At 43.8% G+C, this 14,247-nt stretch overlaps 1 protein-coding gene across 1 annotated transcript in view; it reads left to right on the top strand.

Moving 5' to 3' along the window:
- The first annotated feature begins 2,488 nt into the window (after positions 1-2,488).
- Positions 2,489-14,247, top strand: part of LOC119401455 (large neutral amino acids transporter small subunit 2) — a 121,529-nt gene continuing 109,770 nt past the window's right edge. Inside the window, exon 1 of the mRNA XM_037668277.2 lies at positions 2,489-3,101. Coding sequence (XP_037524205.1) covers positions 2,806-3,101 — 296 coding nt within the window. The 5' untranslated portion in view covers positions 2,489-2,805. The remainder of the gene's footprint in view (positions 3,102-14,247) is intronic.

Raw genomic sequence — 14,247 nt, 5'->3', positions numbered from 1 at the left:
ATCTCGAAGTTCATCTGATCTTCCGCCAAAGCGCGCACACCTTTTGTAAAAAAAAGAAATTGCGTAGCTACACGGCATTGCTTTTTTTTAATTTACGACTTTGGAGACTCGGTTACTCTGCACATCAAAGGAATTCTTCACTCGCTGTCACAAGCGCGAACACATTTTTTTTTAATTTGACACTTACTTCGGTTCAGACATTTTTTAGCACTTTGTCATTATTATCGTGATAATAATCATCGGTCTATGTCAGTTTACTACCTGTGAACAAATAGTTGTCGAATTAACCTTTATCATCTAGATAAACCTGTGCAAGGGACTCCACCCGAAATTTCCAATTGTTATTGCCTTCTAGCACCACTGTTAGAGGGATACAAGATGACCATTTTCCCATTAAATTATTCTTGTCCGAACCATAGCTATCACCTAATAGCGAATAATTACCATCATCACCCTTGATAAGTCTATCTACTACCTGTGCAGAGGATCCAATATTTCCAATTACCTTGTTATTCTAGTACGCGCGTTAGTAGAATACAAGAGGACCCTTATCTTAACTCGTTCAACTGTCTTAACAAATCGCCAGGGGTGTAGCCAGAATTTTGTGAGGATGCGGTGGGGGGGGGGGGGGGGGGGGGGGGGGGGGTAGGGCTCAGCTATACTTTATGTATGTTCGCCCGCGCGTTTGTACGTGTGCGTGTATGTATACACATGCAAAATTCAAAAATTCGTGAGGAGGGTTGAGCCCCCCTCACCCCCCTGCTACGCCAGTGCTAATCACTCCATATACACTGTCCTCCGACGCCCACCTCTACCAATTTCCACCCCCTACGTAATTAATCGGCCCCTGGTCAAGTGCTCTATAACATCCACGCTGCCGTAATCTGTAGTATTCCTTTCTAGGACATGTGTACCTGAATGTTAACCCCGCTATGCGCATTCCCACATATTCAGTTTCAGGCGGTCCTAACTACATCATGCAAGCTTTGTCCTGGCTTGCATCACCTTGATTAGTAGCATTGTCGCGGTCACATAGAAAATATATCCCTAATCTTACACCACTTGTTATATCGCGGGAGCAGCGCAAACCTTCTCCGGCCCTTTGTGTATGACAATCATGTACGAATCAGCTACACATGACGACACAACCTGTGTAGCAATTAACATTGATCTGCATTTCAGGTCGGTGAACTCGATCCTGAGCAATCTGAAGCAAACAGTTCAACTGATCATTCTACCCTGCGTTTGGTCATTTGCTACAGTCAAGAGCAATGCCTCACAATCAACTTTTTAGGTACTGATTAACACACAGATTTACGTAGTCATAAACGAGAATAACAACACAGACCTCTTCACTCTGGGCGCTTCAGCGAGTTTGCACCACCTGGCGAGAAAGAACGCCAACGCAATTTTGAATTAATCTCAACGTTTATTAGACATATTAGTTTAATAGAAGGTGCATAGTTGGCAAAACAATCTTTGAAGAAGCCTCATGTCTTGGATACGAAGGGTTATCTGTTCGGTTTCTCAACTGCTTGCGTAAATTGAATCTGAGAAGCTGGCTTCGCTGCTTTGCTGTTGGCCTGTTGCTCAAGGTTTTTCAGTGCCGGCCGTCCATGGCCGTACCCTTCTCATATATGTTAAAGAGCAGCGGTTGTCACATACGACTTTCTCTGAACAATTCCCGTTAACTGAAAAACTTTTATCACCATAATATTTTGTAGCAAAGTGACGCGTTACTGGGCAAGGTTGTACATTTATCAAAGAACTTGGTGCTTCAAGCGCAAATATATTTTTTAAGCGTGCCTGTACAGGCCGGTCATAACTTAAAAGACGATACAGTGGATGAAGCTTTGTTATTCCCGGCAGATTTTGGTTCCTCGAGATGCATTTACATTCCTCTTTCCGTTATTTTATGTTTCAACAAAACATATTGTAGCGATAATGTTTTTTCCCCACATGATAACAAATGCAATTGCTCCCACCAAACAAACGAAGCCTACCGTTTCTCTCAAGAGGTTGAATGGTTTCACTCGCTGCGATACAGAATTATAATAACAGGTGTCACGAGAATACGTTGTTTATCGTTCGTCATATGGTTTCATTGCGTTTTTCTTTTCTCTTTGGAAGCGTACTACATGTGTGCGAAAAGAAGGGCGGCTTCACCGCCACGCCTTGGATCAGTGCCGCGCTCTACTCATAGACAGAGGTCCCGTGACCATCTCCACCATCTCTCCTCCTCCTCACTACTCCACGACGGCAGCTGTCGGCTCCGCCGGAAACGCGGCAAAGGGCGGCGCGCACTGAACCTCTCTCTCTTTGCCTCTCGCTTTCCCATTTTGTTCCTTGTTCTCTTTACTCTCCCCCTTCTCATTGCGTAATAGAGGAGGAAGTGAACCACGAGAAAGAGGAGGCACACCCCCTCGCAGCTTGCGGCAGCCGCTGCTTCGCCGTGCGTTGCTTCGCACGGCGTCTCCGTCGCCGCAGCACTCTGTTCATTCGCGACGTAGGCGCGGTGCGGGCAGGTTTGCAGTCGGGGGGTTCACCACACACCGCAGCAAACCCCGGTAACACACGCCTCGGGGTTTCAACAAGGGGGCACTGGAACCGGCGCATATGACGTAAGCAGCCAGTAAAGAAGAGCAGACGACAAATCTTCAACCGGTTGCAGACGACAAAAAATTGTGCACTTCGGCAGAACAACTGTGGTTTTGCTGCGCAACGTCTGAGAAGATACGCTACATTTGTGCGACATCGAGCGGTATTTTAACATTCCCGGAGGTGTGAATAGAAAGGCTAAAAAACATGGCCGAGGCAACGCAATACTCGGAGGTACCGCAGAGCGACCAGCAACCCAAGCCCGGCTCTCCCACCAAGGCCGGTGATACCGATGTGGTATGCCTGAAACCTAAAATGAGTTTGCTCAACGGTATTACCGTCATCGTCGGCAGCATCATCGGTTCGGGTATCTTCGTGTCACCGCGTGGAGTCCTGGCCAACACCGGTAGCGTCGGAGCGTCTCTCATAGTATGGGTTGCGTGCGGCATCTTTTCCATGATCGGTGCTTACTGCTACGCCGAACTGGGATGTATGATCACCAAGTAAGTGACTTTTCTAATCTCCGTTAACCTTGTTTAGTGTTTATGCAAGTGTCTCGGTGTGTAAGACTGTCTACGTGTGGCTGACAAGAGAAATCCGTAGTCTGTACCTCTCCACGAGGTCGCTCGTATTCCATTCCCGCCAGAGAGACCCAGTGTCTAGCGCCCCTGACAAGCTGTCTTCACCGCAGCGCTCGTGTGCCGTCCACGCGGCATATTCCACGCTAGCTGCACGACGGAAATGCTGTAATGAGTTCGCTTCCCTTACTATTTAACTTTCTAAACTATTAAGGTTAGCTAAGGCTACGTCACGACTACCTCGGAGCTACACTGACGCGAAGTTGGCAGATCGACGAAATAAAAAAATGCCATTTTCGGAAATAAATGAGATTGTCGTGATCATACAGAGCATATGCCGCGGCTAAATGCTTTCTGGGTACCGGCCTCATCGAGGAAATGATCTTAGTGCCGGCATTTGGTTTGATCTACTGAGTATTGCTATTTTATTCGTAATGAAAAAAAATATATATATTTATATATATGAGCATTATCAAATTTGGACAGCAGATACTGCAATGATTCTTGTAGGAGGTTACTATACCACGTAGAGCATCGTATAAGCAGACCGCGTAGGGAATGCTGTTGAATGATTTTACGAATTATCAGTGGTAGAATTAACCGTGTTTTTATCTGTCTATCGAACATAACATATTGTAGACTGGCATAAAAAAAAAAAGAGGTTTCGAGCGTAACATCAAAACGAGACGTCTTGATTGTCGAATATTATAAACACATAACTAATAAAGAACATTGCACTTCGGACAAACTACTTATACTTTAAGAACACAATAAAAGAGGAGTGCCTTCGTATTGCGCCCATAAAAAATCACATTTTATGTACTCAACGCATCTACATTGTGTTTTATTTCCAGGCTTGCGTGTGCCATGCAATATTTTCTGCATGCTCAATACCGATGGCTAGATATATTGTAAAAAGAAGTACATTGTCGAGGAATGTTGCATTTTTTTTAAACACGATATTTCGTAATCGAATAATCTTTTTCTTACGTTCCGTGCTTTTTTTTTTTTAAAATATACTCATCTTCAATCAATGGGTGTCATTTCAGTTTAACTTCTGTTCTGAAACGCCACAGTAAAAATATCTTTGTAGTTTACCGATTGGCCTTTTTTTTTAAAAAAAATGTTGTCGTGGTTTTCAAATAAAGAGAGAAAAAATATCAAGTCAAAAGGACATCGTTGCACACTTGCTCGCGCCTCTTTACGAAAAAACAAAAAAAAAACAAAAAAAAAAAACGATCGGCTCAGAATCAGTGGCCCTGAGCAAATGACTGCGATAACCAGATATATTGACATGACTATTACATGTTTCTACGTGATGTCTAATTATGACCTAGTAGCCTCAGTCCAACAAGCCAATGACTGTTCCCTTGAACTGTAATCCCTAAGTTTAGGGAACTGTACTTCCCATAAAGTGTAACGAGTATGGTAACATATATGCTAAACTATTTAGATACTTCAAAATTCCTGCTTGAGCAGCGAAAGCAATGGATACCCTATATAATGGCGTCCAAAACGGCCTGGACTGAGTTGGCTGATTTCTTGATAATTCAGCAAACCAGTTTATAATAATTAAGTATAGTGCTAATTAAGTTACATCTTGACATAATTAATATTTGAGCACGGAAAACAAAACACGACGCATAGCCTATATTATAGCTCTTTCGGTAATGTGTAGCGAATACTGGGATTGGATTTAATTCAGAAAACCAATTGATAACGCATTAATAATTATGGGAATCAAGTTATGACACATTACATTTTGCAGTTTTTTTTTACAAATGCCCGTTGCATTACCATATAGTGCTTGTTGTGTGAATTACTTTGCTCTAATATTGCAAAAATTGATGGCAAGAAGCAATGCTCTAGACTGGTTTTCACTGGAGCGCTAGTTCTGGCGGTTGTCACTGTACTGATACGAGCTAGCGGGGATAAGTTCGTCCTAACTGAAGGTAGCAGGTTCGATTCCCTGCCACGGCGACCACATTTCGGTGGCTTAGGTTTAGATGCACGCTTTGATATGGGTACGTGCTTAAGAATCCCAGGTGCAGTGGTCTAAATTTCCGGAGTCCTCCACTGCGGCGTGCCTCGCAATCGTATCGTGGTTCTGGCGCGTAAAATCCCTGGAAAATGACGAAACAACGCAGCTCCACGAAAGTGAAGTTACGAACCGTTCGGAAACTAAAAAAAATCTACCGTGCTCATCATCTTTACGTCTGCCGACGTTTGAATATTTATTGTGCCGCCACCAGAGGCCACCAAGACCAAACTGCCGGCCATGTGTACTCAATAAAGTCTATTTCATCTTCTCCCACTTCTCCATATGAGCATTCGTGAAGCAAGCGAGGAATTGGGAAACCGTTGCCGTAGCCGTCTTTCTTTTCGAGCCATAAATGAGATTCAAGTCACGTGCGCAGTGGAGTATCGATGGCGCTTCTTTCTTTCTTTCTTTCTTTCTTTCTTTCTTTCTTTCTTTCTTTCTTTCTTTCTTTCTTTCTTTCTTTCTTTCTTTCTTTCTTTCTTTCTTTCTTTCTTTCTTTCTTTCTTTCTTTCTTCTTTCTTTTCTTTCTTTCTTTCTTCATTGATTGATTGATCGAATCAATGATTCATTTATTCCAGTAAGGTCGAAGTCTGGGTGAGTGTGGTTGGTACATAACGCTCAAAAGAATGAATTCAGTCAGAAGGAGGAATGACAAAGGAGCGAAGTGGCGCACACATAACGGTCGACTGGAACAGTTGACAGTCCGGTCGTTGTGTGTGCCACTTCTTTGTCATTCTTCCTTTTGACTGGTTCATTCAATTCATTCATTCATTCATTCATTCATTCATTCATTCATTCATTCATTCATTCATTCATTCATTCATTCATTGACTATGTCCTCCATTCTCTAATTCATTCTTTGCTTTTCTTTCCTTCACTGATCGATTGATTGTTCATTCATTCTTTATTTCTTTATTCCTTCCTTTATTCGTTGATTCCTCTTTGAATCTTGTAAGTAATACCCCGTATCAGGCGTCTTCCCAAAACGACAGCTCTCTCTCCGTATAAAGCGTATCGATTTGGTTTCGCCACTGAATTGCGTAACACCATCGTTGCCGGCAAAATGCGCCAACGCCCTTAAGGGGGTACATTCTGACGTCACCGAGGACGCCATATTGTTGTACAATCGGCACTGTGGAGAGAAGCAGCGATGTCATCTGTTATCTTTCTCTGTTTGGAAATTACTAGGTTCACCGTTATAATTAACGGGTGCGCTTTGAAAAAAATAATTGAATTACCCACGTGTCTCTGAGAATGCTTGAGGCCCGTGTAATTAGATTTCATCATCATCATCACCATCATCATCATCATCATCATCATCATCAGCAGCCTGTCTACGCCCACTGCAGGGCAAAGGCCTCTCCCATGTTCCGCCAATCAACCCGGTCCTGTGCTTTCTGCTGCCACGTTATACCTGCAAACTTCTTAATCTCACCTAACCACCTAATTTTCTGTCTCCCCCTCACGCGTTTGCCATATCTTGGAATCCAGTCAGTTACCCTTAATGACCACCGGTTATCCTTCCGACGTGCTACGTGCCCGGCCCATATCCATTTCTTCTTCTTGATTTCAACTATGATGTCCTTAACCCCCGTTTGTTCCCTGACCCACTCTGCTCTCTTCCTGTCTCTTAAGGTTACACCTATCATTTTCCTTTCCATTGCTCGCTGTGTCGTCCTCAATTTAAGGATGGAATGGGGCTCATTCGGCAAGCATTATCAAATCATGAATGGTAGTCTACCACTATCCCTCAAGAGGAAGGTATATAACAGCTGCATCTTACCGGTACTTACCTACAGAGCAGAAACCTGGATACTTACAAAGAGGGTTCAACTTAAATTGGGGACTTCGATTTAGGTGCACATTAAAGAACCCCGGGTGGTCGAAACTCCCGGAGCCCTCCACTAAGGCGTCTCTCATAATCATATCGCGGTTTCGGGACGTAAATAAAAACCCAACATTTGTTATTATCAATCATTGAATCAATTGATCAATCGGAGATCAACATTACGATTACACGTTATAGCTACCTGACGTGGACGCGGATATGCTCAGGAAGTCCAGATATTTGTGCAAGTTGGTTCTCTGCTATATATAATACACCTCCTCCAACGTAGATATGTCTCAAGCCACCGCGTATCGCTTCGTGAGTGTAAACGTCGAAACATCAAGAGGAACGAGAAACAAAGAGGGAGAGAGACAAAGGAAAGAGAGGAAAAGTAAAGCAGCAACAAAAAAAAAAAAAAAAGGAAACGCGTTTCGTACGTACCACGTTGTGCCTACGTATACGGCGCGCGCTCTCCTCCTGCTGTATCGAGCGGCGGGGGCGCGGTCATGTTCCGGCTAAGGTCTTTCCCCCCTTTCCCGCCTTTTGTACGCATCTCGCTGCGTCGGCGGCCGAGTGCGAGCAGCTTGCAACGCGACCGGATTATTGCAGCATCTCTTCGTCGTCGGGTTTTCTATACAACGGCTAGGCCTAAATACGGCGTGGTCGCTCCGCGCCGCACGCGGGAAGACCACGCCGGCTTCGAAAAAAGTGTGTAACTTAAGACAAAAAAAAAAAGTGCTACTTTACGGCGTAGCATGATGTCTAGCACGAGCACGCGGGTTCGATTCCCGGTTGCGGTGCCCGCGGTTCGATGTGGACGAAATGCAAAAAGGCGCCCGCGTACTGCATTAGATTTAACCCGCCACTGTGGTCTAGTGGTTAAGGTGCTGGACTGCTGAACCGCAGGTCGCGGGATTGAATCCCGCCCGCGGCGGCCGCATTTTCGATAGAGGCGAAAATGCTAGAGGACCGTGTAGCACTTAGATTTACGTGCACGTTAAAGAACCCCAGGAGGTTGAAATTTCCGGAGCCCTCCACTACGGCGTCTCTCGTAAGCATATCGTGGTTTTGGGACGTTAAACCCCAACAATTTTTATTATTACATTATATTTAAGTGAAAAGAAGCCAAGGTGGATGAAATTAATCCGCACTGTCTCCGCTACATGGGGCTCATATTCATATGAGGAATCTTGGCACACAAAAACTCATATAATTTAAATAATTTAGTGGGTGTTGCCTTCTAGGAGCATGGCCAGAAATTTTTTCGCGAGGGTTTTAATCAACCTTTATGTATGGTGCATATTTTTGTATGTGTGCGTGTATATGTGCAAAATTCAAAATAATTTCAAAATTGCACAATTGACATGTTTCGGCGGGGGGGGGGGGGGAGGCGGAACTGCCCTAACCTGTTCTTGAATGTGCCAGTGTACTTTCCGTTAATGTTTACTTTAAGCTGGAGTTCACGAAAGAAATAGGTTTCTGTTTACATCATTCCTGGAAGCCAATCCAAATTGATATCGTTGTCTATGACTCCGGATTTTGTGTTAAAGCTAGTTTTGTTAAACGGAAGTCCACTCCAGCATGTCAGTCACGTCAGCCAATCAATCGCCCAATCGGTCACGGACTGACATTCAATCAATCGCTAACCGTAACAATACGGACGGTCTACCACAGGGGTCTCAATCTCGCGGCCCGACCCGCACATGGCTGTTTTCATCCCACATATTTTTTTTGTGATAAGAGCTACACAGGTGTGACTGGTCTGAAGTTTTCTTTTTTCTTTTTCTTTTTTTTTTAGAGGCACGCGATGTGCTCAGCTTGTGTGAAAACGTAACCGTGGAACAAAAACTACCATTTCGGTATCGGCATCAGTTAAGCTTCACTCATTCTGGAGATCAATATCCATGTTTCTCAAAACCTTCAGAAATGACCCATATATGATATATGGGAAGTGCCTTCTTTCAAATGGCAACGTTAGCTGACATATTGTTAAAACTCTCCCCCCACTGCCACCTTCTTCACTGTGCCGGATCATGCGGGAGACTATATTTCGTGACTGCGACCCGCTAGCAGAGGCGAGCTTGAGACCCCTGGTCTACCAGGGGAAAAATCTTTGAATCAGTTAGTGCGAAACAAACCTATAGAATTAGAGAATTTTTTGTCCCTCGTTTGCTTCGCCTTCTAATGCGGAGAAAGCTCTCGGTGTATCAGGCGGCAAGAAAAGAAAACAGCTACGGACTGAAATGTTAGGGGTTGTGTGAAACAGGTGTTCCTCTGGGGACGCTCGCTTGTTGTCGTACTCACGAGCGGAGTCACTTGCGAAAGGTGTTTCTTCACGCGCCGTCGCCTTTGTCGCGTCAAGCTGTGGCACCTGCTAATTGCGCAAGCCGCGCTGAAGGAAGGAAGGCTGCCGTATACGCGGATGACATCGTACGCGCAGAGTGTCGCGGGTACAACGTTAATTAACATAACTGTTAATTACCGTTAATGAATTAACGCTAATTAACGCCTCTTTGAGACGCTATGTACACAATTGTGTGCACCACTTGTTTTTGCTATTTGTATAGACTAGGAGCTAAGAAAGAGCGAGATACATTGAGCTTTGGATGAATTGAACCTCCTGCATAATAAATTTGTCTTCGTTTAACTTCATTTTGCAGTGTACTGTCGCGCATGATCACTTTGCTAAAGGCACTACCATATTCGACGAGTCGTTCGACGTGCCGCTTCCCGCGACCCACGTCAAAAGTATTTTTCTTTGCTTGACACAGACATAACCGAAAACGAATTCGCACTACGTTTCTAGCCTGAGATTTAATTCTGCTTATGCAAAAACAGAGTATGAATGCCTTCAGAATAAACAGACATTCAATTACAAAGTAATTAGGAATGACTACTATAACACGCATAAATTAACGTATTACGACATTATTTTTGTTGCAATATAATATGGAGTGCCTTGAAATAACACTGTATGGTTTGACGCATTTACAGACAGTTCTTCATAGATGGCGTCTGAAAAGGTTAATCAACCTCATGGCTACCGAAAAAAGTTGTAGGCAAGAAAAAGAGATACAGTTTGTGAAAAAGAGATACAGTTTGTAAAGAACAAAGAAAAGAAAAACATTGGAAGAGAATTTTCATTTTCACAGAGTAAGAATGGATGTGAAAATATAGCGAAAACACCGCCGATAAGCTCATATTATGGCTTTCAGTGCTTCAAATATTCCTCGAAGACCAATAACATAACATTTGTTCCCACTAATATGTATGGAAAAAAAATATTAATTGCAGAACTTTAAAAACTTAGGCCTAAGCGGTCGCACGCTGTGCGATCTGCCCACCGTCGTTTCGTTTTTTTTTTCGTTTTTTTTTTTGCACCGCAGCTGCTATAATGTTGACTTGTGCTACTCATTCTTGTAGTATGGTTAAAAGACACTCTGGGCGACAAAGGCGCGATTTTTCAATGACACTGATCAGTTTTCTCTTGTGGAATTTGCTTAAGAAATCATGTCGGCGATCGTGAACGCATGGTAACGAATAGGTTAAAGCGAGTCTAAAGAAACGTGAAAAAACTTATCTCGTATTAGTATGAATTACCCTTTCGCAATACAAGAAGGCAACACCCTTGCCTTGGAAAGACGCTTGCTACACTCTAAGGGAAAAAAAGAGTCCTTTGACTCCTTTCGGAGAGTCCTGACTAGCCACGTACATGACTCTCTTTAAAGAGGGACGTCAACTCTCTTTGGAGAGTCGTGTGACTCACAAGAGAGTTAACGACTCTCTTCAAAGAGAATCATATACGTGGCTAGTCAGGACTCTTCGAAAGGAGTCGCACATACTCCCTTTTTTCTTAGAGTGTGAGACAGAAAACGCGAGCAACAAAAAAAAAAAGTAAAATTGAACAGGTGGCGACGCCACCATGAGGTTCCCGGCACCCACTCGCCGTGACGTCACAGATTTTGACGGCATCAGCTGGAGCCCGTGCGTGATCGTTTGTTGGTTAAAAACGAATTACGTCGCATACTGAGGGAGTGAGAGGCTTCACGTAGCAAGCTTGGGAAAACGTGATTGAGCCAATGGGGATAAAATAAATCACTGACATCACCTTTAAAATTCAGGTGCGGATGTCCCGGCGCGAACTTCAGAAATGAAACGTTGACCTTAATTTCTGTCATATAATAATGAGAATATGACGACAAGATTAACGGCGCACTTCTCATGAAATAAGTTAGCAGGCTAAGCTTGTATCCTGATTCACTTTAAAGAAAGTGCTCGTCCTTGTGTTGCTACTCTTTGTTCCTGTGTTTTCGCGCAAATACTGTCAAGATGAATTCATTCCAATTAGGCCGACTCGCAATATCGCTCTGCTTTAAAGATGGGTGCAGGACGATTCCTAGGAGACATTCAGTTTTTCTGGTCTCAGAACTTCCTGGTCCGTCAAATGCATCAGCACAATATAAAACAGTGTAATTGAGTGCAATATAATGCTTTGATCGCGGGTGTTTGCGTGTTCGTATTTGTTCACTCCGACGTTCAAGATAAAAGTCGTCCAGCCGTTTATAATGCGCCCTCGAAAGCGCTATTCACGCTTGCCCGAAAGACGCGTGGCTTTGAACAATGTTGCTTTTGAGAACAGACGATCCGTAAGTATAAACCTAATGGTCCGACGTTTTAGCTGACGTCATTTTCTCAAAAGACGTTTGCGTCACTCGAGAAAGTAGCGAGTGCTGACCTTTACATGAAAGCCCTCGGATGTTTTGGTCGTGTTATGATATCTCTATCGAATGTTGTCGCGAGCGACGTCGTTATGATGAGTGTGCGGTTTAACCGAGCGGATGTGCTCGTGTTCGCGTCAGTCTATATATATATATATATATATATATATATATATATATATATATATATATATAGCTAGAGAGAGAGAGAGACCGACTACACAGAGAGAGGGGGATAGAGAAAGAAAGAAAAAGAAGAGAAGAAAGGGAAGAAAGAGAGAAAAAGACAGAAAGACAAAGAAAGAATTAGAGGAAATAAAATAGGGGGGAGAAATAGGGGGAGAACTGAAAGCGCCGGGCGCGATCAGTTTCGATTTCGCCCTTGAAGTTCGATGACGAATATGTCTAACCACGTGCAACTTTTGTGATTTCTAAAAAATAGGTATGCCATAAACTGGTACGCACTAGAACTTTGTAATATAAACACCTGCCCTCAAGTCAGTATTTAAAAAGTTAATTAACGAGCTTTTCTTAATTAAACGCGTCAACGTGATTTTAGCTGCGGGGAAGTATTTCCGCCTCGACATAGAGTTCATGCGGGAAAACGACAGGAACCTGACTGCCACAGAATTTTTATAAAAAATCTGTATTGTCTAAAAAAAACACAATGTATATAAAATGTTTTCTAGCACAGAAACTGACGCAATTTAGAGACGTAAGGGACACCCAAATGCAGCAAGGCGCGGTTTTCGATAAGAACTCTTCACTCATTGTAGTTGCGGAAGTCCTTCGCAAGCAAACATGAATTTTCACGCACCTTTATCACAGATTCTTCCGTTATCTCTAAAAGAACCAAAATTCCAGTATACATCGGTCTTTTTCAGGCTATCTATCTATCTTCAGGGGCGTGGCCAGAAATTTTTTCGAGGAAGCGGGATGGGGGTAGGGTTCAACCAACATTCATACATATTCGTACGTGTGTTTGTATGTGTGCGTGTCTATATACATACGAAGAACTGAAAAATTTAGCGAGGGAGACGTTGAGCTTGAATCCCCCGACCCAACTCTTGACACCCCTAGGCACGCCATTGCTGTGTGTCTATGCCACATTCTCGCACGACGCTAAACGTATTCGGCGAGCTCTAAAGCATAGACGAAAATGCGAACAAACAAAAGAGATAGAGGCCTGCATTGATCATAACAACCCGGCCGCAGCCCATTAAAGCCAGGTGAACAAAGGCTCTACGCCTGAAAAGTTTCGGGGGGTGGGGAACAGTCTGTGAAATTGTGCTTGCAATAACGAGGCGTTCCTCGCTTTCCTCAATGCCTGTTCTATCGTGGAAATTGGAGGCGGAAGTCCTACGTCACACATCCGGTACTGTACGCACGTTAGACTGAAAGCAGCACGTGCCCCGTGGCTTCGCTTTTGTCTGCATGCCAGCCACAAGGCCTGCCTGCCTGCGTAGCATGTTTGCTCATCCGTTGGTCGTCAATTATCCGAACCGCCTCGCTCGAGTAGGCATATATAGTTAGCCAACGGCGGGATGGGCCTTACTATGTGCGTATTCAGGTATACAGCGCGTATGTATTCAAGTGGCGCTGCTCAAACACCTCAGCAGCGGAAGAGTAAAGATGTCCACGACAGAGATGATTTAAAGGTGGCTGGAGCGTTGGTTGGGAGAACAGACAAACACGAAACGGCATGGAAGCTAATGGACCAAAGATTGCAGGGATTAAACGTACAGAAATGACCAATGAAGCGGACGGGGAAGCGCCTTCCGTCGTAGCTCCATTGGCAGAGCATCGGACGTGTAATTCAAAGGTTGTGGGTTCGGACCCTACCGACGGAAAGGGTGTTTCTTATCAATTTTAATTCATTTCAATTTAAGTCATAATTACTACACTGCAGTTAAAGACAGCAATCGATGTCGACTATGCTTTCCTTGGGCTGTCTGGTAGATTCAATTGGTTATGTCATGAAAGCCAATGTTACTCTGCTGTAAAGTGCAGAAAGTTAAACAATGTAATTATGTGTTTTTGCTTTCTTCAGGAAGAAAAATTTATTCAGGTTGGCAAGGCAGTTACGGCAAACTGAAAGTTGAGCTTTGTAGCTCGCAGGTCATCGCTCCGTTATAGAGGCGAAGCTCATCGCGTCTAACCCATTCATCCGTCCTTAGCAAATATTCGAAACACTATGAGGCGTGTATAGTGGTTTACGAAATGCTACCATTGCACCGACGCCGATCCGAAGAGATTGCCATCTGACAAACTGTCCGTGATATGCGAGGGTGTCCTGTCGACTGCGCCAAATTTGCGAGAGAGGCAAGAAGCCCGTCCTAATGGAGGTTGTTACTGTTCATTTCTGTCTTTCAAGGTAACACTTCTTGTTCTGAGGAAGGATATTTCCTTCTTTATATTTAAATATAAGTTCATGCTTGTATATTTAAACAAATGTACGCGTGTCTGTGTATTGAGAGCCTTTGA

Source organism: Rhipicephalus sanguineus, chromosome 8, assembly GCF_013339695.2.
Source record: "Rhipicephalus sanguineus isolate Rsan-2018 chromosome 8, BIME_Rsan_1.4, whole genome shotgun sequence".
In the NCBI taxonomy this organism is placed as follows: Eukaryota; Metazoa; Arthropoda; class Arachnida; order Ixodida; family Ixodidae; genus Rhipicephalus; species Rhipicephalus sanguineus.
The sequence above is the reverse complement of the archived record's forward strand: the minus strand, read 5'-3'. Positions and strand labels throughout refer to the sequence as shown.